At 48.4% G+C, this 26,996-nt stretch overlaps 1 protein-coding gene across 1 annotated transcript in view; it reads right to left on the bottom strand.

Moving 5' to 3' along the window:
* The window catches only part of RILPL1 (Rab interacting lysosomal protein like 1), a 42,567-nt gene extending 17,873 nt beyond the window's left edge, over positions 1 to 24,694 (bottom strand). Inside the window, exons 1-4 of the mRNA XM_068989940.1 lie at positions 24,386 to 24,694; positions 16,055 to 16,205; positions 7,953 to 8,071; positions 7,069 to 7,290 (exon numbers count right to left, since the gene is read on the bottom strand). Coding sequence (XP_068846041.1) covers positions 7,069 to 7,290; positions 7,953 to 8,071; positions 16,055 to 16,205; positions 24,386 to 24,694 — 801 coding nt within the window. The remainder of the gene's footprint in view (positions 1 to 7,068; positions 7,291 to 7,952; positions 8,072 to 16,054; positions 16,206 to 24,385) is intronic.
* Positions 24,695 to 26,996: the final 2,302 nt, after the last annotated feature.

Here is a 26,996-nt window from a genome sequence, read left to right as displayed (position 1 = left end):
CCCCCCAACTTACTAAGAAGTCAGAACTTAAAAGGCGGAGACCCTGACATCAAGGAGGTACTATTCACTTTAAGTTTTCTTACTGGTTTTATATAAACTCCTTTAGACAAGAAGCCGACTTCATTTTCTTAAGGGTTTATATGTCCACCTGTCAAAGGCAGGACAACCATCAATTAGACTGTGAGAAGCTGGATGAGCTAGAAAACATGCTGAGTAGGAAGGTAGTCAGGATCACATGGTGCATGAGTCCATTTCAATGAAATGTCCAGAAGAGGCAAATCCACAGAAACAGAAAGCAAATGAGTGGTTGCCAGGGGCTGGGGGAGGGAGGTGGGGAGTGACTGCTAATGCGTAGGGGGTTTCCTTCTGGGCTGATGGAAATGTTCTAGATAGTGGTGACGATCACACAATAGAGTGAATATATTTAATACTAAAAACCACTGACCTGGGGGCTTCCCAGGAAGTCCCGTGGATAAGACCCTTCTGGGACTTCCCTGCTGGTCCAATGGCTAAGACCATGAGCTCCCAATGCAAGGGACCTGGGTTTGATCCCTGGTCAGGGAACTAGATCCTACATGCTACAACTAAGGCCCTGTACAGCCAAATAAATAAATATTATTATTTTTTAAAGACTTTGTGCTTCTAGTGCAGCAGGTGTGGGTTTGATCCCTGGATGGAACTAAGATTCCACATGGCACAGCCAAAAAATAAAAAAATTTATCTGTACACTTTAAATGGATGGATTGCATATCATGTGAATTACATCTCAATAAATATGTTAAAAAAATATACAGAGACCTGCCTACTGGAGATCACACTGAAATGACAGCGATCACATCTCAGAAAGAATCATACGAATCAAGAGGCAGTGTTAAGAACAGATTCCTCTAGGCACATACCCAGAGAAAACCACAATTCAAAAAGATACATGCACCCCAGTGTTCACTGCAGCACTCTTTACAATAGCCAGGACATGGAAGCAACCTAAATGTCCATCAACACAGGAATGGATAAAGATGTGTTACATATATACCAGAGAATATTACTCAGCCATGAAAAGGAATGAAACAGGTCATTTGTAGAGATGTGGATGGAACTAGAGTCTCTCATACAGAGTTAAGTAAGACAGAAAGAGAAAAACAAATATCGTGTATTAGCACATACATGTAGACTCTAGAAAAATGGTACAGATCATCTTATTTGTAAAGCAGAAATGGAGACACAGGGAACAAATGTGTGGATACTGAGGGGGATGGGGTGGAGTTTGGGATGAACTGGGAAATTGGGATTGACATATATACACTATTGATACTATGTAAATAGATAAATAAGAACACACTGTATGGCTCAATGCTCTGTGGTGACCTAAATGGGAAGGAAATTAAAAAATGGCGGGGGGGTGGGGTGGTGGAATACATGTATACACATAGCTGGTTCACTCTGCTGTATAGCAGAGACTAACCTAATATTATAAAGCAACTATACTCCAATAAGGGCTTCCCTGGGGGCTCAGCTGGTAAAGAATCCGCCTGCAATGCGGGAGACCTGGGTTTGATCCCTGGGTTGGAAGATACCCTGGAGGAGGGCATGGCAACCCACTCCAGTATTCTTGCCTGGAGAATCCACATGGACAGAGGAGCCTGGCAGGCTATAGTCCCTGGGGTCACAAAGAGCTGGACACAACTGAGCGATTAAGCACAGCATGGTACATACTCTGATAAAAGTTTTTTTAAAAAAAGAATGGATTCTTCCCCGACTCTGGATCCCTGCATAGCTCCCATCTTCCCTCACTGATCTGGTGCCAGGACTAACTACCACCCCAGCCTCACCCTGCACAGTCTCTAGTCTGGCTTATGCTGTTCCTCTTGCCCCACATTCCATCCCCGGACATCCTACCCAGCCCACAGACCCTTCTCAAGGCCTTGAAGCCCTGCATGGCCGTCTCCTCTCCACTCCGAATTCACTGTGCCCTTCTCTGATCACCGCCCTCTATCCAGCCACGCTAACTTTTTTTATATTGGGGTATGATTGCTTTACAATGTTGTGCTGGTTTCTGCTGTACAATGAAGTGAATCAGCTGTTTGTATACATACAACCCCTCCCTCCTGGACCGCTCTCCCAGCATCCCCATCCCACCCATCTAGGTCACCACAGAGCACCGAGCTGAGCTCCGTGTGCTATGCAGCAGCTTCCCACCAGCTATCTGTTTTACACATGGTAGTGTATACATGTCAATCCTCATCTCCCGATTTGTCCCCCACCTCCTTCCCCCACCCTGTGCTGACATGTCTGTTCTCCACCTCTGTGTCTCTATTCTTGCCTTGGAAATAGGTTCATCTGTCCATTTTTCTAGATTTCACATATATGCGTTAATATATGATATTTGTTTTCTCTTTCTGACTTACTTTGCTCTGCATGACAGAGTCTAGGTCCATCCATGTCTCTACAAATGACCCCATTTTGTTCCTTTTAGTGCCAGCCATGCTAACTTTTAGATCTACTGAATCAAGTCAAGTTCATGTCCCTCATTTGTCAGATAAGAACCTATTACCAAAGAGATGGACGGGCCCCAAGTCACACGGCAGCAGGTGACAAAGCCACCACTACCTGCAGCTTCCCTGTTTGAGTGACAAGCATCCTGAATGCCACTCAGCTCCAAGGGATGGTGTCAAGCCCCCAGAAGACGCCCGGAGTTCAGGAACAGACGCTGCAGAGAAGCTTAGTGGGTTAGTCATAACTACTAATGGATTTTACTCCTGTTTCTGCCCCACCTCCATGGAGCCAGAAAGGAAACTGAAACCTACCGGCAGCCAGGCCAAGGAGGTGTGAAGTGTCCTTGTCCGAAAGAGATCTGGAGCAGGGCTCAGAGTCTTGTGGCTAGGGGTGATGTCCTCAGGACCCAGGTTTGGACCAGCCAGAGACAGAGCCTGAGCTCCCGTGGGGCTCAGGAGGCTGAAAGGGGTACCCAGGTGAGGTAAGAGGGAGTGACCACCCCAAGCTTCGCCTGCTGGCTCCTCCTCTCCATCCCAAGGCTATCAACTTGGTCCAGCCCTCCCTTTTCTTGCCTGGATTACTGCAAAGGGCTCCCGACAGCCATGGCTGCCATTGTCTCCTTGCTCAACTATCCTCCATATAAACTCAGAGCTGATCCTGCCACTCCCCTGCTGAAACCCTGTGAAAGAATCCACATCCTTCACGGCTCAGAGTTTTGTGTGTGGCATTCTTAACCCTGACTCTCTGACACCGACAACAGCAGTTGTCCTGCCTGGCCTGCACATCTCTGGGCTGAGTCACGGCAGTTTTCCCCTGGAGAAACTCCTCTTTCCTACTCTCCATGCATGCGGCTTAGATTGGTACCATCATGGATAGCTATGTGCTCAGAAATGGACAACATGTATAATCTAGACCTCAGACCACAATGACTGATTTAGGTGAGGTCATGAGAAGGTTCCTGAGACTTTTGATGAGAATTTGAGAAAGAAGCAATTTCTTTCCACTGGGGTTGCAAAGCTGGTTGAGTACTAGGGGCCACTATACGGCAAGAGGCTGCTTGAGAATGACACCAACACAGAGAGAAGGGCTGAAACAAATTCCTGCCCGCGTCATCAGGGCACCTGGAACCAGCTATACCTAAAGCCATCATTAACTCAAAGCTTTTACTTACACAGTCCCAAATTCCTTTTTTTTTTTTAAGTCCTTGAACCATGTTAAGTTAAGCTTTTGTCACCTGTAGCCAAAAGAAGATTCTACTCCCGTTTCCCTTTTAAGACTTCTCTCTCTTCCTCCCTATCTGTATCTCAGAGGTTCTTGTCCTTCCAAGAACTGAGGAGTGTATGGCCCAAATTCACAAGATACTTAATGACTCTGCTGGGACTTGAGCCAGCCTGATGGAAAGCTCGTCTATTTTACCTCCCTCACCTGGAACCCAAGAGACGAGCACAGTGCCTGCAAACTGGAAAGTCAAAAAATACATGCTGGAAGAAATGGGAAGCTCTGAGCTTTTCTCTAACAGTTCATTACACTTCTCTGAAACAGTATATCCATTTTCTGCATCTGTCTATTAACATCTTAGCATTATTATCACTGACATTCAGCTGAAGCAACAGCTGGTCCATGAAACTCCATGCCACCCCCATCAGGATTAACTGCCCCATCTCTATGTTCCTGGAATATCACAGTGGCACATCTACGTGGGAGATACCTTTGGTGCCCTGGGTCACATACTGGGCCCACCCGGATTTCCGCTGCAGCTGTGGTGTGGTTCCATTCATGTGGACAGAGCCCTACCTTAAGCACACACCAGATGTCTTACCATTTTTCTTTTTTTTTTTTAATATTTACTTCATTTATTTATGTGGCTGCACTGGGTGTTAGTTGCCACATGTGGGATCTTAGTTGCAGCATGCAGGATCTAGTTCCCTGAGCAGGGATCAAACTCAGGCCCCCTGGATTGGGAGCTTGGAATCGTAGCCACTGGACCACCAGGGAAGTGCCCTGTCTTTCCATTTCCCCCCGTTTCTGCTCCACAAGTTCTGCCTGGGAGTACTGGGAGGGATAACAACCCTGGGGACCCCACCTCCCCTTAGTAATTGGGGACAGGCATTTGTAGATCACTGCTCTAGGACTTTCTCCTCCAGAAAGACTGTTCTGGGAGGTCTTCTCTGAGGGCCCAGAGGGACTGAGCTTCCCCGTGGCGACCTCAGTGACATACCCTCAAATTCCCTTTTCCTCCTTCCCTGTCGCAGTTCTCTGGTCTTTGCGATCAATCACCTCTCCAGTTAACCTCCTGCCCACATTTCTCTTCTCAAGCTCTGCCTCGAGGGAACCAGACTGAGACAGCTTCTTAGTGCGAAGACACTCCCGTCCCACCTTGAGTGTGGCTGCTGGGGTCCAAGACTTTCTCCTGCACTGGGCTGTAAGCTCCTCAAACCTCCACAGTGCCCAGCACAGTGCTTGCAGATAAAAGCCAAACTCCACTCTGTAGCACTGGCCCCTGCCAACCTCTCTGACCTCATTCAGACCCTCTTCCTCCCCGTCAGCTTGCACACCAGCCATCCGGACCTTCTTTTTTATTTTTGGCTGGGCCATGTGGTATGTGGGCTCTTACTTCCCTGACCAGGGATTGAACCCTTGCCCCCTGCATTTGAAGGGCAGAGTCCTAACCACTGGACCACCAGGGAAGTCCCTCACCCTTTCTTTCTCATTCTTCCTTGACTGCACTGCAATTTCCCCTGCCACAGGGCCTTTGTACAGCCACCCGCCTTCACCTAGTTCACTCTCATTCTTTCCATCCCCTCCTTGGCAAAGCCTTTTTGACTCCCTCAAACTATCATGGTAATCATAACAGCTAACACTCTCAATGAACTAACTCATTTAATTCTCATAATAGCAATCTAGAGTAAGTACTCTTATTAGTATTCCCTTTTTTTTTGGCCAAACCATGTGACTTATAAGATCTCAGTTTCCTGAGCGGGAATTGAACTCAGGCCACTGCAATGAAAGTGCCAAATCCTAAGCACAAGGCCACCAGGGAACTCCCTAGTATTCCCATTTTAGAGGTGAGAAAACTGAGATGTGAAGAGGCTAGATAATTGCGGAATAGAGTAGATATGAACCGAAGCAGACTGGCTCTAGAGTCCATGCAGCTGGGGCATTCTGGCACTGTGGCTCTCCTTTAACATAAATCACTGGTTTGCCTTTTGGGATATAATTCACATACTGTAAAATCCACTCTTTTGAAGTATAAAAATCAGAATACATTTAGTGCATTCAAGGCTGTGCAACTATCACCATTATCTAATTCCAGAAACATTTCCATTGCCCTCAAAAGAAACCCTGTACCCATTAGAAGTCACACCTCATTCTCCCCTCTCCCAGTCTCTGCAACCATCAGTTTTCCTTCTCTCTCTATGGATTTGCCTATTCTGGATATTTCAAACAAATGACTCATACACCATGTGGCCTTTTGTCTGGCTACTTTCACTTAGCATGTTTCTGAGGCTCATCCGAATTGCAGCATGTCTCAGTACTCCATTCCTTTTTATGGCTGAATACTATTCCATGATGTGGACAGACCATATTTTGTTCATCTAGTCACCCGCTGACGGACATGTAGGTGGTTTCCACCTTTTGGCTGTTGAGACTAGAGCTGCTATGGATACGTGTGTACAGGTCTTTCTAAAACTATATCCCTTTATTCAGCTGTGTCGGGTCTCAGACGCAGCACACGGGCTTCTTTAGTTGTGGCACACGGGCTCCAGAGCACGCAGGCTCAGTAGTTGCAGCACACAGGTTTAGATGCCCTGTGGCGTGTGGAACCTCAATCCCCTGACCAGGGATCGATCCCTGCATCATCTCCTGCATTGGAAGGCATTCTCCCAACCACTGGACCGCCAGGGAAATCCCGGTGTACAAGCCTTTAGGTGGACACAAATCTTCAGTTTTCTTGGACGTATACCTAGAAGTAGAACTGCTGGGTCATATGGTATATTAGGGCTTCTCAGGTGGCTCAGTGGGTAAAAAACCTGCCTGCAATTGCAGGAGAGGCAGGAAGCGCAGGTTCAACCCCTAGGCTGGAAAGATCCCCAAGAGGAAGGCATGGCAGCCCACTCCAGTATTCTTGCCTGGAGAATCCCACGGACAGAAAAGCCTGGCGTGCTACAGTTCATTGGGTCACAAACAGTCGGACACAATTGAAGTGACAGCAGGCATGCACCCATGGTATATTATGTGATTATCTGCCTAATGTCTGTCTCTCATACTGGCTGTAAGCCCCATGTGGACAGGAACCAGGTCTCCATTTCATCCCCCATGCCTACAACATAGTCAATAATTATTTGAATGAATGAATGAACAGCAGATGCCCAGTAACCACTAGCGAGCTGGATATCCTGGGCTAGAATGCTGGGAGTCCTGGGTTCCAGGCGCAGCACTACCTCTGCCCAGCTGTGTGTCTCCTGGCCAGAAGCTGGCTCTCTCTGGGCCTCCCATTTCCCTCAAGTGTATTGGCGAAAGCAAGGCAGCCCACCCCACCTCGAGCCAGCGTACAGAGACCAGCTTCCCACTCACCACAGGCTCCTCCTCTCCATTTTGGTTGAGTTCGCCTTGCAGCCTCTCTCGCAGCTTCCCAAGTTCCGCCCGCAGGCTGCCCATCTCCTGCTCCTTGGTTTGCAGATCTGCCTCCAGTTCTACCTTCTGTTCAATCAGAGCCTTCCCCTGGGCCTCTACCACTGTGACACGATGCCGGAGGTCGTGGTTGATTTTCATCAGCCGGGTCTGCTGCTGCTGCAGCTGTAGAGAGAGGAAGCCCACTGGACGAGGCTGCCACATACAGTAGCTCATGTTGTGCACTGAACAAGGGCAAACCATCTACAGGCATGCCATTTACACTGTACATGCTTTGATTTGCTTGAAATTTGTTCACATTCTTACAACTCTGTTGATGCCAGAGATGGGCAGTTTATATATTTACTATGATAATTTTATGACAGGTGGAAGATAAGTGTCTTGTTAGTATATTATGACAATTTCCCAACAGATGGAAGTAACACGCCTTGAGAAAGTGGTGTCTTTTTTTAATTTAAGCAGAGACAAAGTATAGGTTTTGGAGGGGCCGGGACAATGCCAGGGCATGAAAGGGGTGAACTGGAAGAAGCCTCAGCATCAGAAAAAGGCTGACCAGGCCCTGGAACTTCCTCAGTGTGTGTCAACAGTCAGGTCACTGGGCATTGCCACGTTCTCTCCTACTGTTCCAGTGAAGACTTGGCTGGGGGGCCTAACCATAGCGACTGTTTCAGGACTGGGCCCACCAAGCCACGGGCAGGATCCCTATATCATGGAGCCCATGGAGTGAGACCGAGTGGGAGAAGGGGAGCTTTCGGAGGGGAGGATGGAGTCCCTTGCTGGTACCTACCGGCCAGGGGTGGACATGGCAGGTGGGGCTCAGCACTTACCGCCTCAACATCCTCATTCTTCAGCCCCAGCTCCCGATCCTTGGCACGGATCTCATCTCGCTGTTTGTCCACCACCTCCTTCAGCTTCTTCATCACCTGCCGCTCCCGCTCTGACATGCCTAGAGAGGGGCGAGAGGGACCAGCAGGTGAGTCTACCTCCCTCCCCTGCTTAAACCGTCGGCAGGGATTTCCCTGGTGGTCCAGTGGCTAAGACTCTGCACCCCCAATGCTGGTGGCGTGGGTTGGATCCCTGGTCAAGGAACTAGATCTCACATTTCCATTTTGCGGCAAAGAATTTGCATGCTGCAACTAAGACCTGGAACAGCTAAATAAATAAATATTTTTAAAATGTTCATAGCAGCATTATTTGTAAGAGCCCCAAACTGGAAACTGCCAAAATGTCCATCTATTGATGAATGAATAGTAGGATGAATAGATAAATCTTGAGTAACAGGCAATGGAATGCTACAAGCAGTGAAAAATAGCGACTACCAGCTCCATTTGAAACTGATAAAGTCAGTTATTTCTCCAGACACTCTCTGCTCCTCAAAGGATACTCTTCAGCTGGAGTCCTGACTGTCAGGCCCCCAGACTGCTGATGGGGAATCACAGGGCCATCTGAGGGTTCTGGGCACTGGGTATCCCTCTCTCAAAACTCCTGGGCAACTGCTGTGGGGCGAGACCTGGGCCTGGGGTAGTGGAACAAGAAGCCATGACTAACATTTCCAGAAAAACCACACCTTAGACACAATGCAAGAGCGAGTGTGTGTGTGTATGTGTGTATCTCTGTCTGTGTAGGGGGGGGGGGGCTAAAATCATGTGCAGGCAGTCTGTGAAAAAGCCACAAAAACGTTTGCTGTCTGCTCTGTGAGCCCCCATCCTGCAAAGCCCCGGGGCAGGAGTATCAGGGGCTTAGCTCAATCAATTTAATCCTTGGCGGGGCACATTCCACTCAGGAGAAATCAGATGAGTAGAACTCAAGTGGGGTGGGGGCAGGGAAGCACGAGGTCCAGAGAAAGGAAATCTGTATTTGGGACCCACCTACATCTGAGTTCCCCAACCAGGGACTGAACTTAGGCCACCAGAGCAAAAGCAGCCCGTCCTAACCACTGGACCACCAGGGAATTCCCAAAGGAAGGATTTTTCCTTTTTGGCCACACCGCATGGCTTGCAGGATCTCAGTTCCCAGGCTGGGGACTGAACCCGGGCCATGGCAGTGAAGGTCCAGAATTCTAACCGCTAGCCACCAGGGAACTCGCCATCCGTCACCTTCATGGGTGTTGGTGGCCGTAGGATAGAGCAGTCCAAGAACAAATGGTCAAAGGCTGGGAGTCTGGGGCTAGGTTACTTGGACTCATTCGCTGCTGACCTGGTGCCTGTTTTCTTGCAAATGGGGGTCATGTGGCGGCCCCATCTGGGGGACTCTTGTGAGGCTGCATCTGTTAATCTACGTGAAGTACCCACAACAGGCCTGGCACAGAGTGTCTCCAAGTGTCATTTTATCTGTAAAAGAGAAATACCAGTTCTCCCTGCTCCAAATGCTCTGCTAAGACAGAGTGGTGGAGTGCTGGAGAAGTGGTTTGAAAAACTAAAAGATTAAGTGTTTTGAAGAGATTCACAGACATAGGTAAAAGCCGGGAGTCGTGTTGTTACTCCCTCCGTCGTGTCCAACTTTTTGTGACCCTGTGCTGTGGCCTGCCAGACTCCTCTGCCCATGGGATTTCCCAGGCAAGAATACTGGAGTGGGTTGTCATTTCCTTCTCCAGGGGATCTTCCCAACCCAGGGATCCAACCTACGTCTCCTGTGCCTGCTGCCTTGGTAAAGGATTCTTTACCATCTGAGCAATTATTTAAGTCACCCAGCAATTCAAGACTCTGGGAGCTAAATTAACGAGACATTCAGGGGACTTCCCTGGTTCTCTAGTGGCTAAGACTCCATATTCCCAATGCAGGCGGCCTGGGTTAGATCCCTGGTCAAGGAACTAGATCCTACATGCCACAACTAAAGATCCTGCATGCTGCAATGAATATCGAAGATCCCAAATAAATGCGGAAACTAAGACCCAGTGCACCCAAATAAATAAATAAATAAAAATATTTTAAAAAACAAAGTGCACCCTTGTGCCTAAGGGCAGGGAGACTCTTGGGTGTAACTTACACTCCAGAGCTCGCTGCCCTGCATGGACTTATTTGGATTCCTCCTTTCCCTGTCCTGATCCCTCCACTTTCCCCAATAGTCTTGTCTATGGGGCACTTCCTTAATAAGTCACCTGCAGAGGAACATCCTCGTCTCAGGGTCTCCTTATAGAAGATGCTGATATAAACAGAGCTTAGCTCATTCTATCCTCAGAATACTTTACAAAGTAGGAATCCTGCTGTTCCCACTGTACAGTTGAAACTGTGGTGCACAGTAGTTAGTGAACTTACACAAGGTCACACAGCTGATGAGCGGCACGACCAGGATTCAGAATTCAGGCACTGTTCAGGATTCTAGACAGTGTATTAAAAAGCAGAGACATCACTTTGCCAACAAAGGTCCATCTAGTCAACGCTATGGTTTTTCCAGTAGTCATGTATGGATGTGAGAGTTGGACCATAAAGAAGGCTGAGCGCCGAAGAAGTGATGCTTTCAAACTGTGGTGCTGGACAAGACTCTTAAGAATCCCTTGAACTTCAAGGAGATCAAACCAGTCAATCCTAAAGGAAAACAACCCTGAACATTCATTGGAAGGATTGATGTTGAAGATAAAGCTCCAATACTTTGGTCACCTGATGTGAAGGTCCAACTCGTTGGAAAAGACTCTGATGCTGGGAAAGATTGAAAGCAAAAGGAGAAGGGAGCCGCAGAGGATGAGATGGTTAGATAGCATCACTGACTTAATGACATGAATTTGAGCAAACTCTGGGAGACAAGCGGAGGACACACGAGCCTGGTGTGCTGTAGTCCATGGGGTCACAAAGAGTCAGACACGACTTAGCAACTGAACAACGACAACCAGGATTGAAACTCAGGTAGCCTGGCTTCGGGTTCCACACTCTTGCAACCACTTTATCACCCCTCAAACTGCTGTATGTAAAATACACATCAGCCATCAACGGATGGGTGGATCCACAAAGTGTGGTCTATCCATACAATGGGATATTATTCTGCATTAAAAAGGAAGGAAATTCTGACACATACAACATGGATGAAAGTCAAGGACATTTACGCTCAGTGAAGTAAACCAGTCGCAAAAAGACAGATATCACATGATTCAACTTCTGTGAGATACCTGGAGTAGTCAAAATTATAGAGACAGAAAGTAGAATGCCAGTTGCGAGGGGCTAGGGGAGGGAGGAATGGAGAGGTATCATTTAATGGGACAGAGTTTTAGATCTGCAAGATGAGATGAGTTCTGGAGTTCTGGCTGCACAATGTGAATGTACTAGACCTAGCTGAATTGTATACTGGGTAAGATGGTTAAGATGGTAAATATTATGTGCAGATTACTACAACAAAACATACATAAGACTTTCCTGGTGGTGCAGTGGATAAGAATCCATTTGACAATGCAGGGGACACAGGTTCAATCCCTGGTCTGGGAAGATCCCACCTGCCACGGAGTAACTAAGCCTGCGTCCCACAGCTACTTACTGAACCTAAGCTCTAGGGCCTGCAAGCCACAACTACTGAGCCAGCATTCCTAGAGCCTGTGCTCCGCAACAAGAGTAGCCCCCATTCAGAGCAACTAGAGAAAGCCCTAGCACAGCACTGAAGACCCAGCGCAGTCAAAAATAAAAAAATAAAAATAAAACATATATGTATATTGGAGGGAAATGGCAACCCACTCCAGTACTCTTGCCTGGGAAATCCTTTGGACAGAGGAGCCGGGTGGGCTACAGTCCATGGGGTCACAAAGAGTCGGACACAATTTTGCAACTAAACATTGACAATAACATATAATATAACATTATATATAAATAAACAAGCTACCAAATTTCAAAGACTTAATATGAAAAATATCCTATGATAATTATTTATTGATTTGGGTGCATCATGCAGTTTGCAGGATCTTGGTTCCCTGACTAGTACTGAACCCAGACCCTTGGCAGTGAAAGCGTGGAGTCCTAAGCACTGGACCACCTCGGAATTCCTCTACTGATGATTTTTCTGAATTGATTACATGTTGAAGGATGATACCTTGGACCTACTGGTTTAAATAAAAATATTAATGGAATTACTTTCACCTTTTTACTTTTTGGTTTAAATAAAAATATTAATAGAATTACTTTCACCTTTTTACTTTTTTAAATGCCACCCCTAGAAAAATGATAATCATATCTGTGACTTGCCTACATTTTTTGGTAAAAGGTAAAAGGTGTTCACGATTCAAAGAGTAACCAGAATATTGCCTTAAATATATGTTTTTGAACAGTGCTGTTCTCAGCTTCTCTTCAGAAAATGGCTAAGTGGTCAGTCTTCAGCCTCTCCTAGTGACAAGAGTTTGTTTGTCCAGAGCCCAGGAGCTTTTTTCCAGAGGCCTGAGCACAGTTTTGTACCCCCGCCCCCCAGTCCCATCGCTTCCATATCTGTAATTCATCTCCACATGTGCTAACTAGTAGTTTCCAAGTGCTGACGGGACGGTTTCCAAATACTAGAGGCAGCGAAGTGCCTTTTCATCTGGAGACTTTCGGGGAGCTGGAGAGAAGAGACTGAGGGGTGCTCTGAGCCCAGTGCCCAGTATCAATAGCTGGGCAAACAGCACTGTTCCAGGCAGGGTGGGCTCTTATTTTTTTGTTTTGTTTTTCCTTCTTAATGATTTTATTTATTCATTTATTTGGGCTGTGCTGGGTCTCCTGGCTGTGTGGGCTTTTCTCTAGTAGCAGGGAGCAGGGGTTCCTCTCCAGCTGCGGTGCTTGGGGTTCCTCTCCAGCTGCGGTGCTTGGGCTTCTCACTGCGGTGGCTTCTCTTGCTGCAGAGCATGGGCTTCGGCAGTCTCAGGGCACGAGCTCAGCAGCTCAGTTGCAGCTCCCAGGCTCTAAAGCACAGGCTCAGCAGTTGTGGCTTAGTTGCTCCGCAGCATGTGGGATCCTCCTGGATCAGGGATGGAACCTGCGTGTCCTAAATTGGTAGGTGGATTCTTTATCCCTGAGCCAACAGGAAAGCCCTCTTTTTTTCTTTTCATAGTGTTTTTTAAAAATTATTTTTTGGCTGCCCTGCCTGGCATGTGGGATCTTCGTTCTGCAACTAGGACTCGAACACACACCCCCGCCCATGGAAGCCAGAGTCTCAACCACTGCACCGCCAGGCAAGTTCCAGGGCTGGCTCTTCTAAGCAGGCACCCCACCCGCCTCATCCCCTAGTTTGCCCCAAGTGGTGCTGGACACATAGTCTAACTTCATGGGAGCACTTCTCCCCAGGAGCCCACTGTCCTGTGTCTGTTCCTCTCCCAGGTGGAAGAAATGCTCTTGTCCCTGTTGCGTTCCCACGGCTTCCCGTGCAAAATAAAAATAACCGTGAGAGGCATGCCTGGCATCTGCCCAGTTTCTCCACTTGGGTGGGGGCTGCAGCCGTGCAGAACACCCAAGCCTCCCTGAGCTCAGTCCGGGGAGCTGGACCCACGCGAGATGCCAATTAAGTGCGTCTCAGATGGCATCTGTGTGGGCTGTCTGATGAAGAGCTCAGCAGGGATGCGGAGAGCCGAGGCACAGCCCTCCCACACGGAGGGTGCCGCGTACACACAGATGCAACGAGCCCCGAGAAAGCAGCTCCGGGTGTTGGGACCCACAGCTGGCAGACCTGAGGCCTCTGGGGCATCACTGGGGCAGGCAAGAGAGTTCTCACATCACCCCTGGAGCCCACTGGGTGACCTCTAGAAATGTCACAAACCAAAAGATGGCTAAGGGTGCCTCATGAAGTTCAACAGTTACCACAGGCTGCAGCAATTCCACTTGGAGGAATATACCTCTCAAAGCACCGCAAACAGGGACTTCCCTGGTGATCCCATAGATAAGACTCCACGCTCCCAATGCAGGGGACCTCGGTTCCATCCCTGGTGGGGGAACTAAGAGCCCAAATGCCCCAGCTAGAGAACCCTGAGTGTGGCAATGAAGACACAGGACAGCCACAATTTATTTAAAAGAAAACAAAAAACACCGAAAAGATTATGTCCACATAAAACATACACCAGAGCCTTCACAGTGGGACTCTTTACAACAGCCGAAAGTTGGAAACAACCCCGCGTCCGTAGGTGGAAGCATGGAAAAAAACAAAACGTGGTCCAAACAGACAAGGGAATGTTATTAAGCTGCGAAGAGGAAGGCTGCACCTCCTCAGCCTGTTTTCTTCCTCTTTTTCAAAAAGGAGACTGGATAACAATAGCTCATAGTGACAATAGTTAAAAACTTTCAGAGTATGGGCACCAGGTACTATTTTAAGCAGTTTACATGTATTAATTCATTTAATCCTCACAACAATCTGATTACAGAGAGAGGGTTATCTGCCCCATTTTCACATGGGGCACTTAGGCACACCAAGGTCAAATGACTTGAGCAGGGTCACTCAGCAGGTAACTATCAGGTTAGGAATCACCCCTGGTTAGCATGCCTTGAGCACCAATGCTTAGTACCGCTAAGACTTTTGTTTTCACTGCACCGTTCATGTCTCAACAAAGGAAACCCATGGAAAAGAGGACGGCAGCACCTGGATCAAACATTCCCTTTCTCCTTGGTCCCTACAGTCCTTATATAGTGTGGTACTTTGTACTCACAAGAGTTGTAACCTCTGAACTTCAGGTCTCCTCCCTGGAAGTCCATTCCCCTTCATAACAAACATGAGGAGGGGTTTGTGTCAGGACCCAAGGAGTTTACTCAGACTAAAGAGATGCGTATGGGACTTCCCTAGTGGTCCAGGGGCTAAGACTTCAAGCTCCTAATGCAGGGGGCCCAGGTTTGATCCCTTTTCAGGGGACTAGATATGCTACAACTAAGAGTTTGCCTGCTGTAACTAAAGATCTCAAGTGCCCTAAGCTGAGGCAGCTCATCAGGGACCAGACCAAATCTTTCTGTGTTTGCTTCCCCAGCACCAGCAGAGGGCCTGGAGTGAAGGTTCTAAATAACTGTTCAGATGAATGACAGCTGGGGTGCTCCAGTGCCATTAAGATCTGGGTGGCCATCCTGGTTTGCTCATTGTTAAACGTGTGCCCATGACATGTACCTCAAATCTCTTCCTAGTACACTCAGAATAAAATCCAAATCTAGGTCTCTAAGGGGCTATGTGATCTGATCCCTGCTGGCCCTTCTGACTTCATCTTTAACCACCTTTGACCTTGATCATCTTCTGTGATGCTGATCTCCTTGGCTTTTCATAAAGAGTTATGCCCTAGGGCCTTTGTACCTTCTTTCCCCCCGAGACATTTACACAGCTTCATGACTTAACTAGGGCTCAGATGTCACCTTATCAGAGAGGCCCTCCTTGATCACTGTATCTAAAAACGCTCCCCACCAAATCAACTCTATCATATTCCACCCAGCTTCCTTTCCAGTTCTTCCACAGCCTGGATCAGAATCAGGACTGTGTTATCTGTTTACATATTTATCATCTATCTCTTCTGTACTAGAACATAAGCTTCACGAGGGCTGGGGTTTTGTCTTGTCCAAGGTGTATCCCCAGTGCCTAGAAAAGAGTCTGGAAAAGTGAGGAACCTCTAACAATTTATTAAATGAACCTCTCAGTTTCATCACCTGTAAACCAGGCTACACACTTTCAGGCAGAGGCAGGAATGGCTTCCTCAGTGGCACAGCGGTAAATAACCCGCCTGACAATGCAGGAGACACAGGTTTGATTCCTGGTCTGGCAAGATGCCCTGACGGAGAAAATGGCCACCCACTCCAGTATTCTTGCCTGGGAAATCCCATGGACAGAGGAGCCTGGTGGGCAACAGTCCATAGAGTCGCAAAGAGTTGGACGCGACTGAGCATGCACGCCTGGCATGTGATGGTGCAAATGCACGTGACATGAGACACACCCTCAGGGGACCATCCTCAGGACTCACTGGTGATGCTGGTGATGACGATGGGAAGAGCCTTTCCCCTCACCTCCCACGCCAGCCCCTCCCTCTTACCTTCATGTTTCTGGAACTCCTCCTCGGAGAAGCTGACGTCCTTGTGGGAGAGGTTGGTCATGAGCTGCTTGTTCTCCTCCTGCAGCTGGGCAATCTGAGAAAGGAGGTCTTGTGCTTCCCCCCGCCACACGTCCTCCACCAGCTCCAGCTCCTGCAAGGGCGAGGGGCCAGTGTGGGTCACTCACTGCCTGCCCAGGGCAGCAGCCTTACCCACCCAACCCTGACACTCAGGAGCAGCTCAGAGATGCTGGAGCTCTGGGGTTGTTCCCTTCTCCGCGAGAACCAGGCATCAGCAGGTGAGCAGTTCAGGCATCACCAGCCCACAAGGCAACTTCACAAAAACTAGAAGGCGTCCTGCCTCTGGGCCAAGCCTGCACTTACACCGTTAGGACCCAGGCAAGTTAGAACTGCCCTGAAGACAACCAAGGCACCGGATCTGCACCTTTTAACAACCCAGACAGGAGACAGAGGATGGAGGGGCAGCCCCAGGCTACAGGGGCCTGAACGTACCTGCCCTCTGGGGAGGCCACATCCTTGATCCATCCCAGCAGGACACACCTCTTTCCAAGAGGCAGCAAGGGCTGCAAAGATCCCAGGGATGCTCCCTGGCCCTGAAGCTCGTACTATACCTGAAACAGGCACCTCTTCAAGTAGCCTTGAGCAACTAACTTTAGAACTCTGAGCCTCAGCTTCCCTTAGCTGGGGAGCCCTAATATCAAGGCTCACAGTGAAGAAAACAAAAACACTAATTTGAAAAGATATGTGCACCCCTCTGTTTACAGTAACATTATTTACAGTCAAGATCTGGAAGCAACCTGAGTGTCCACTGATAGATGAGTGGATAAAGAAGACAAGGTCTATTTCCACAATGGAATATTACTGAGCTGTAAGAAACAATGAAATCTTGCCATCTGTGACACCAATGGACCTAGAAGGTATGCTCCTAAGTGCAATGAGTTAGAGAAAGACAAATACCATATGATTGCAGTTATTTGCAGAACCTTCAAAGCAACATAGATACAGAGAACAAACAGGTGGTTGCCAGAAGGGAGGGGACAGGAGAGGGAGTGAAATACGTGAAAGGGGTTAAGAGGTACAAACCTCCAGTTACAAAATAAATAAGGCACGAGGATGTAATATATAGCATAAGGAATACAGTCAACAGTATTGTAATAACTTTGCATGGGGACAGATGGTTCCTAGACTTATCATGGAGATCATTTCATTGTATATGCAAATGTCAAATCACTACACTGCACACTTGAGACTAATATATAATATTGTGTGTCAACTATGTTTCAGTAAAAAAAAATAAAGGCTTACTAGTTGAATGTGAGGATAAACAAGATGCCTATTAAATAATTTTGTGGATGGCTGTAATCAGAGAAATGCTGTAATCAGAGAAACAGATAATAACAAGTGTTGGCAAGGATGTGAAGAAACCAGAACCCCCCTGCATCACTGGTAAGAATGCAAAATGGCGCAAGCACTGTGGAAAACAGTCTGGCAGTTCCTCAATAAGTTAAACATAGTTACCATATGACCCATCCATTCCACTTGTAGGGTCTGAGAAATGAAAACTTGTCCACACAGAAACATGTATATGAACCTTCACAGCAGCATTACTCATAATTGCCGAAAGGCAGAACCAACTCAAACATCCATCAATTGATGAGCAGGTACATAAAATGTGGTGTATCCGCACAACGGAATGTAATTCAGACAAAAGGAATGAAGCGCTGACACAGGCTACAACTTTGATGAAGCTTGAAGATATGATGCTGAGCGAAAGCAGCCAGATGCAAATGGTCACTCAATGTGTAACTCCGTTGATGGGAAATGTCCACGATACAGATGGACGTACAAAATCCACAGATACAGAAAGTATATTGGCAGCTTGGCAGGGGCAGAAGGGTTGGTGGAGAATAAGGAACAACTGTTAATGGGCCTGGGTTTTCTTTCTGGAGTAATGAAAATGTTCTAAAACTGACTGTAACACAAGTCTAGGAAAAAACTAAAAAAACATTGAATTGTATGTTCTGAATGGGTGAACTGTATGGTATGTGAATTATATTCAATAAAGCTGTTGCCAAAAAAACAGGTATTTTGTAAAACCATTAACTATATAGAATGCTTGCTTAAAGCATGGATACTGGAGCCTGTTGACCTGGGCATGAATTTAATTTCTGCCATTTACTAGCTGATATTGGACAAGCTATTCAATCTTGGGTGCCTTGGAAATGAGGAAGATAGTGTAATATCTACCCTGCAGGTTTTCATGAGGATTAAATGGTTAATATATGTAGATATTTGGAATCGTGCCCAGTACCCAGAAAGTGCTAAACATATGTCTGCTGATTTCTGGTCCTCCTACAACCCATCCCAAGCCGGCCCAGGTGGCCAGATGTCAGCATCGCCTCCGTTCATCTTTTAAATAAGTTCCTATATCCCATCGCCTTCATCAGGAAGCCTGCTGAACTTGGGAAATAAGAGGTAATAACTTAAGTATTCATACAGCTGATTCAAGGTCACCAGGGGAGGTGAAGGGTGGGGACAGAAGCAGAAGCGGTGATTGAAAGATGGAGCAGCCATAGGACCTTCCCAAACACAGGTATGGACTGGAAGTAGAGTCAGGCTCTTCCTGCGCCAGTCCTCTCTGCTCCCACCTGACAAAGGCTGAGCACACAGAGGGCCCCAGTGCTATCAGCCTATCAATCAAGTGTAACTGGCCGGAGGAGGCAGAACAATGCCCCCAAGAGATGTCCACAACCTAATCCCCCTGGAACCTGAGAATATGTGACCTTGTGCAGCAAAAGGGACCCTGAGATGGGGAGATGCTCCTGGGTTATCACAGGTGGACCCAATGTAATCATAAGGGCCCTTAAACATGAAAGAGGGAGGCAGGAAGGGCAGAATCAGAGATGAATGATGGGGGGACTTCCCTAGTGATCCAATGGTTAGGACTCCACGATCCCACTGCAGGAGACGTGGGTTCAATCCCTGGTCAGAAAACTAAGATCCTGCATACAGTGTGGTAACAGAAGCAGAGATCAGAGTCAGAGATTTGATGATGCCACACTACTGACTCTGCAGATGGAGGAAGGGGCCACAAGCCAAGGGATGGAGGTGGCCCCCAGGAGCTGGAAAAGGCCAGGAAATGGATTCTCCCCCAAAGTGGCCAGAAGAAATGAATTTCCTGACACCTGTTTTTAACCCAAGTGAGATTCCTTTCTAACTTTTGACCTCCAGAAGTTTATCCAGTATTCTTCATATTTATATTATTCATAGTATCATATTATCCCACATGATAATAAATTTGTGTTTTGAGTCAGTAAGACTGAGATGGGGATACCAGACCACCCGACCTGCCTCTTGAGAAACCTATATGCAGGTCAGGAAGCAACAGTCAGAACTGGACATGGAACAACAGACTGGTTCCAAATAGGAAAAGGAGTACATCAAGGCTGTATATTGTCACCCTGCTTATTTAACTTATATGCAGAGTACATCACGAGAAATGCTGGGCTGGAAGAAGCACAAGCTGGAATCAAGATTGCAGGGAGAAATATCAATCACCTCAGATATGCAGATGACACCAACCTTATGGCAGAAAGTGAAGAGGAACTAAAAAGCCTCTTGATGAAAGTGAAAGAGGAGAGAGAAAAAGTTGGCTAAAAGTTCAACATTCAGAAAACTAAGATCATGGCATCTGGTCTCATCACTTCATGGGAAATAGATGGGGAAGCAGTGGAAATAGTGTCAGACTTTATTTTGGGGGGCTCCAAAATCACTGCAGATGGTGATTGCAGCCATGAAATTAAGACGCTTACTCCTCGGAAGGAAAGTTATAACCAATCTAGATAGCATATTGAAAAGCAGAGATATTGCTTTGCCAACAAAGGTCCGTCTAGTCAAGCCTATGGTTTTTCCAGTGGTCACCTGATGTGAAGAGTTGACTCATTGGAAAAGCCTCTGATGCTGGGAGGGATTGGGGGCAGGAGGAGAAAGGGACGACAGAGGATGAGATGGCTGGATGGCATCACCGACTAGATGGACGTGAGTTTGAGTGAAATTTGGGAGTTGGTGATGGACAGGGAGGCCTGGCGTGCTGTGATTCATGGGGTCGCAAAGAGTTGGATATGACTGAACAACTGAACTGAACTGACTAAAGGCTGTAGTAATTAGCTACAGCAGCAATAGATGAATACAGTTCATCTATTATCCCTCAGTTCTTTTTTTTTATTCTTCTTTCAGTGAACTGACTGGGGAGCTGGTTTTTACCCCTGAGCTGATCAAGGACAATTTGATCTTGCCTCCACACCAGCTAAAAAGGCTTTTCAAGGAAGTGGCCCCTGACCGATCATCTCCTTCACCTTTTCTCAGCACTGTTTTCAAACTCCTTATGCCGGCCCATGAGGCCCAGAGTGATCAGATCCCTGTACCTCCCTGAGGGATTCCCAGTTGGCTCAGTGGTAAAGAACTTGCCTGCCAATGCAGCAGGTACAAGAGATGTGGTTTCAATCCCTGGGTCGGGAAGATCCCCTGGAGAAGGAAATGGCAACTCACTCCAGTATTCTTGCCTGGGAAATCCCAAGGACAGAGGAGCCTGGCTGCTACAGTCCATGGGGTTGCAAAGAGCTAGACACAACTTAACCACCAAACAATGTATCCCTGACCTCCTCCTCACTTGCTCTGCTCTTGTCATACCAGCCTTCTCTGTATTCCATGCACACACCAACCTCCTACCTCAGGGCCTTTGCACTTGCTGCACTTCCTGCCTAGAATGCCCTCCCCCAGATCTCCCTATGGCTGGTACCTACCTTTCATTTGGATCTCAGCTCAGACGGCACTCCTCAGGGAAAGCATTCCTGACTGCTCCATCTATGAGACCCCAATGCTGATCTTTTATATTTCCCCATTTTATCTTCTTCATGGCACTTATGATAAGCTGAAATTTTTTAAACTGTAAAAAAAAAGCCTATCTCCTCACACTAGAATCATATCATTCTATTATAGTAGCCATTAGTCGTGTGTCTACTGAGCACTTGGAATGCAGCTGGTCTCAGCTGAAACATGCAGTGAGGGTTAAACACTCACCGAATTTCAAAGACATGGTAGGAAAAAAAGAATGCAGAATACCTTATCAATAATACTTTGGTAACTGTGTGGTGATGGATGGTAACTGACCTTAGGTGGTAATCATTTTATAATATACACATATATCAAAGCATAATGCTGTACACCTAAAACAGTGTTATCTGTCAATCACATCTCAATAAAAAGCACCTCTACATTGATTACATGTTGAAATAACATTTTGGAAAGCCTGGGTTTGGTATATTATTAAAATTAACTTCATCTGAGGAATTCCCTGGTTGTCCAGTGGTTAGGAATAGGAGTTTTCATTGTTCTGGGCCCAGATTCAATCCCTGGTCAGGGAGTTAAGAATCTGTAAGCCACAGGTGAGGTAAAAAAAAAAAAAAGTTAATCTTACCTATGTCTTTGTATCAATGTGACACACATTTATTTCTACGGGATAGCACTGCGCTAGAAAGTCAAGCCCTTGAAGACAAAGACCTTATCTCTTGTGGTCACTGCTGTGGCCCAGAACAGTGCCTGGCCCTGTGTCGGTACTCAATAAATATATCTGTTGAATGAATAAATGCATCATGTACGCTATTTACATGATATGCATCTTCCACTGCTTTCTAGAGTCTCTTTCTGTGTTTTCCCGTCTTCCCTGTTATGCGCTCGCTGCCTGAGATAAGGACTTGGTCTTCCTTTCCTTTGCATCACCCACGTCACCTGGGAAGGCGCTGTGCAAGCTGTGGTCGGTCAGCGGGGCTGTGGACTGAGCAACCAGGCAGTACCTGGTAAGACTGTGGCCTAGGTCTGAGCGATGAACAGAACTGAGTCTTTTGGGGATCTTTTGGGAGGAGGAGTAGAAGAGAGGGTGCAGGCTTTACTGGAGCCATATTTGCTTTGTTTTTTTTTTTTTGACTGCACCATGCAGGATGCAGGATCTTAGTTCCCCAAGCAGGAATCAAACTGGTGTCCCCTGCATCGGGAGCTTGGAGTCTTAAGCACTGGATCACCAGGGAAGTCCCTGAAGCCAGTTGGGAGAGAAGGAAGAAAGGAAAGAAGGGAGGGAAGGAGGGAGGCAGAAAAGGTGGGAGGCAGCAATGAACAGACAGACAGATAAGATCAAGGACATGCTAAGAAGATTTTTGTGAAAATAACACCTTGAAGATTCTTTGAGGCTTATGAGGGGGTGGGGGTGGGGTGGAGGAGGGAATAAGAGGAGTCTCTCTTGATCTCAAGAATATGAAGTAAAGGGGACTGGAGCAGGGATGGGCAAAAAAAAAAGGATTTTGTCTTCCGAATTCTAAAAAATCATCCTCAGTGTTTACAAACAAGCCCTGGCTCTGAACACATTGGTGTTTACTTCCTGGCCAATAGCACTCCAGAAGTGACAAGTGCAGCTGGCTGGGAATTCCACCTGACTCCAGGCCTAGTGGCCTCCGATGGCTCCCAAGGGTGTCTCCCAGCCCAGCTGCAGCAGAACTTAAAATGCCAAGGATGGGGACACAGGTGCCAGGACTTGTGTGACTTGGCTCTTAGTCCTTGTCAGTAAGAAGCAGTTTGTATGTGAGCATCTCAAGGTGCCTTCCTTCCTCGACCTTTTGGGAGAGTCCGGGTACCTAGGGTGGGGGAAACATTCCCAACATCAGCCTAAGAGAACTCTGTGAAATCCCCTCCTGACCCAAAAACAAAAGTCAGCATTTGGAGAAGCCCTCAAAATGGGCCAGGTTTTGTCCTGAGCACCGTAACCCTAAGAGATGGGTACTATCAATATTATATTTCCCTATTGTATAGCCTATTATTAATATTCCCTATTATTAGTATTTCCCTCTTGTATAGCCCAGAAGCTGAGGCGCAGAGAGGTGAGGTGATTTGCCCAGGGTCACACAGCCCATGAATGACAGCACTTTAAAACAGGCTATCTAACTCCAAAGGCCCTGGGAATCTTGACTTTAATTATAGGGCAGGGAACATTTTCAAGCTCCCTGTGAGATCTTGGAAACACTGTCTAAGGCTTGGGAGCTTGAATTTCCTACCTGACCTCAGGACACAAGGACCTCTGAGGACAAACACAATCAAACCTCCAAAACGTGAGTGCTTTGAATCACCCAGGGACCTGTCCTTAAGGTTAAGACTGCAAGCACAGCCCAGGCTCTCTTCCTTGAAAAGACAGACCTCAAAGCACACAGTAGGTTGATGGCTGGCTGGAGAGTTTCAGAGAGGCCACGGGTATTTTCCTGAGGACACACAGCGAGTCAGAGTCTGCTCAGACACCCTGATCCTCCAAAGAGAAGCGTTTCCTCTCATTCTCAGTCTCAAGGGTCTGCCAGGAGCTTCCCTGGGCTGAGGTTGGGACAGGAAACCACAAGTCTCCCACTTCCTTTTCCCCAGCCACCTCATGTGGACTGCGAGGAGTCCCTGATTCATGAGCCCAGAAGGATTCTTGGTCACAAGCAGAGGCTGAGCCTTAAAGGTGCCCCAAATCATCTTCCTCCAATTCAAAGAGGGTGGGGAAGAGACAATAGAATTACCTCCATGGGGGCTGGGAGTCTCAGCACTAACTTGGGACAAATCCCTCCACCCGGATCCTCAGTTTCTTCATCTGTAAAATGAAGGGAATTATCCCTACCTCACAGAGTAAAGTCAAGGTGGGGAAACCAACCTAGGTTAATAAACTCGAAGGAACTCTGGAGAGTCATTGGCAATCAAGAGCTCAGAGACTGAGGGTCAATGAACCTGGTGGCTGGAGGTCCCATCCCCTTGGCTCTGAAAAGGTCTGGAGTACGATGAAGAAAGGAGCCTGTGTCACACCTTCTGGGTAGCACTGAAAGGTAGGGGCGCTTATTTCATTTCTGGAAAAGAATAATATTATCTAAGCACTTTAGATACTATTCCATTTAATTCTTATAAGGCGGGTCCTATTCCTATCGCCATTTGATGTGAGGAAATGAAGCACAGAGAAGTGAAATAACTTACTCAAGGTCGCACAGCTATTAAATGGTAAAAGTGGGGTTGGAACTCAGGTCTGACTCCAACCAACTACCCTTAATCTCTGTGGGTGGTACATGCCAGGTGCCCAGGCTGGGTACGAGGGCCAGGGGCCTCGCTCCTTCCCTCATCCAGTAGGATCTTCTCTCATCTATTCCCTGTATACACATCCGTGTGCACCTACAGAAGCCCAGGGCTGAAGGGCCCCCTAGGTCCCAGCGGCCCCACTGCCCGGATGGGCAGACTGAGGCTACCGCCCACCTTCTGGTGCTTGCGCTCCTTCTCGATGCGGTCCATCCTTTCAAGCCGCAGTCGGTCCAGCTCGAGGCGCAGCTCGTCCAGTTCGGGAGCGACGTGGTGGCGGCTGACCAGCACCTCCAGGATCTCCAGGACACGCACGACCTTGGGCATGAGGCGCGCGATGGCCTCGCAGCCGTGCTGGTCGATGACCCGCTCGAACTCGTGGCCCACGAGCGACGCGATGTCGTACACGTCCATGACCGTCAGCTCCGCCACGTTCTTCTCCAGCGCCGACTCGGCCGCCAGCGCCGACCCCTGGTCCTCCTCCATGGCCCCCCGCCCAGCCTCTCCCCCACCCCGCAAACTAGTGCAACTCCCAAACTTGCGGCTGCCGAGGGCAGCGCCGGGGCCGGGCCCACCTTTCGCCGCCGCCGCCGGCCCGCGCTTAGCTGGCCCTCTGGCGAGGGCGCACCTGGCAGGCGGCGGGCGTCGGCATGGGCGGAGGCGGCGGGCCGCGAGCCGGAGGTTAGCGATCAGGGTGCGGGTCTCGGCGCCCGGATCGGCCCGGAGCCTGCTCCCCAGTGAGGGGAGGAGGCGGCGGCGGCGGCGGCGAGGAAGGCGCGCGCGTGCGCAGGCCCGCGGCGCCTCCCAAGTTGGGAATCCGAGTTGGGCGCAATGGAGGCGCGGGGTCTGGCTGGAGAGCGGGCTCCGCTGCCCTCTCGCAAGCAGTCCTCGCCCGAGGGCTCGCTCCCACGCCCTGGGCCTGAGAAGGAAGGGCGGCCGCGGCTCCTCCGGGAAACTTTGGCGGCGGCGACGCCGGCTGACCAGCTCCCCCCGCGGGGATGCCGCGCGCCCCGCCCCGATCCCGGCCTGGAGAGGGGCGCGCCCGGCTGCCGCCGCCCGAGGGCGCCCTGGGGTCCCGGCGGGCACCGCACCCCCACCCTCCGACTCTGCAGACCCCCGCCCCGCTCCCGCCGCTCCACCCGCGGGACCTTCACTCCCCGCCTCCAGCCGGCGCCCCAGCGCGTCCGGAGGCGCCACCCCCGCCTCCGGCGAGGTCCTAGCTCCTCCTCTCCCAATCCCGTCGCGCAGGGGTCGAGACTAGCCCAGAGGAGAAGCGAGGTGGGTGGTGCGGTGCGGAGGCGGTGGGGCTGCGGGTCGCAGATCTCTGGGACCACTCACAGCGCCGGGGGGCCACTCTGCGTTGCAGAGAAATGGAGGGCTCAGGAGGTTGACTCCGGGATGCGGCCCATCCCGGGAAAGAGTCGAAGACCCTCCCCGCCAACCAGGTCAGCGGGCGGACCTGGTGGCGCCGGGCCCTGAGCTTCAGGAGAGGGACAGAAAGATCGAGGGGTCCTCTGGTCCCTAAGCCTCCGGGCTGTCCGGCTTGCCGGCCAGCCACATCCGTTAGCGGCTCTTTGTGACACCTACACCACTTCACAGAGGCGGTGAGAACAGGGTTTGAATTTCGGCTTTCTTGTCACAAGACCCCTATCCTTTTGACCTGGCTAAATCTGTTGGTCCATCAGACCACCCTTCCCCGCCCAGGTGAGCCTTCCCCGAAGCCACAACCCCATCCTTCACACCCCATCCCACCTCGTACTCCCCATAAAGCTGCTCTTAACACAGTGAGTTTTGACCAAGGTTACACTTACTTCCCTCTTCAGAGCTCCTTGAAGTCAGAAAAAAACCCTGAACACCATTGTAGCTATAAAGTGCACCCCAACTTGACACACATTATTTAAAACTAGAAATGCTTAAAGTTTATGTAAATGTATATATATAATTTTTATGTATTTATTTTTGACTGTGCCGGGTCTTTGTTGCTCCGTGGGCTTTTCTCTAGTTGCAGTGTGCAGGCTTCTCTTTGCAGTGCTTCTCTTGTGAAGCACAGGCTCCTGGGTGCCCAGGCTTCAGGAGTTGTGGTACATGGGCTCAGGGGTTGCAGCCTCCTGGCTCTAGAGCATAGGCTCAGCAGTTGTGGCACACAGGCTTCATTGCTTCGCAGCATGTCGAATCTTCCTGGATCAGGGATTGAACCCATGTATCCTGCATTGGCAGGCGGATTCTTTACCACTGAGCCACCAAGGAAACCCTAAAAATGTTTAAAGTTTAAAATGTATTGAGCACTTGCTTTATATTTAGTTTAAAAGTAGTGTTTACCATGTGTGAGGCATTATTCCAGGTACTTTACAAATATTTCCTAACTTACTACGTCTTAAAGTGTGACCTCATGACCATCAGGGTTCCTCAATGCCCTGAGGAATGTCTCTTTGAGGTCCCTTTGCCAGCTATATCAATGACAGGCTGCATCTTCTTCCTATAGGTAATACAAATCAGCATATCATGATTGACTGAATGTGCAGATACGGATCTTAGGGGCTAGCTCTCAGATAATGAGCTAGATTTTAAAGAGATTTGCAAAAATATGGAACAATGTCACTGTCCTCAGCACTTGTTTGTTTTGGAGCGTAATGAATTTTTATTGAAAAAATTCATGCTAACATGTCATGTGTCTGTTTTAAATTAATCAGTGTTTTTTTTAAAAAAACAGCTTAAAGTTCTAGTTACAGTAGATATCAATAGATGTAACATTTTAACAAGGTCTCTTTAAGGTCTTCCACAGTTCTTA

This window comes from Capricornis sumatraensis, chromosome 17 (genome assembly GCF_032405125.1).
Source record: "Capricornis sumatraensis isolate serow.1 chromosome 17, serow.2, whole genome shotgun sequence".
In the NCBI taxonomy this organism is placed as follows: domain Eukaryota; kingdom Metazoa; phylum Chordata; class Mammalia; order Artiodactyla; family Bovidae; genus Capricornis; species Capricornis sumatraensis.
This window is presented reverse-complemented; position numbering and strand designations above follow the sequence as displayed.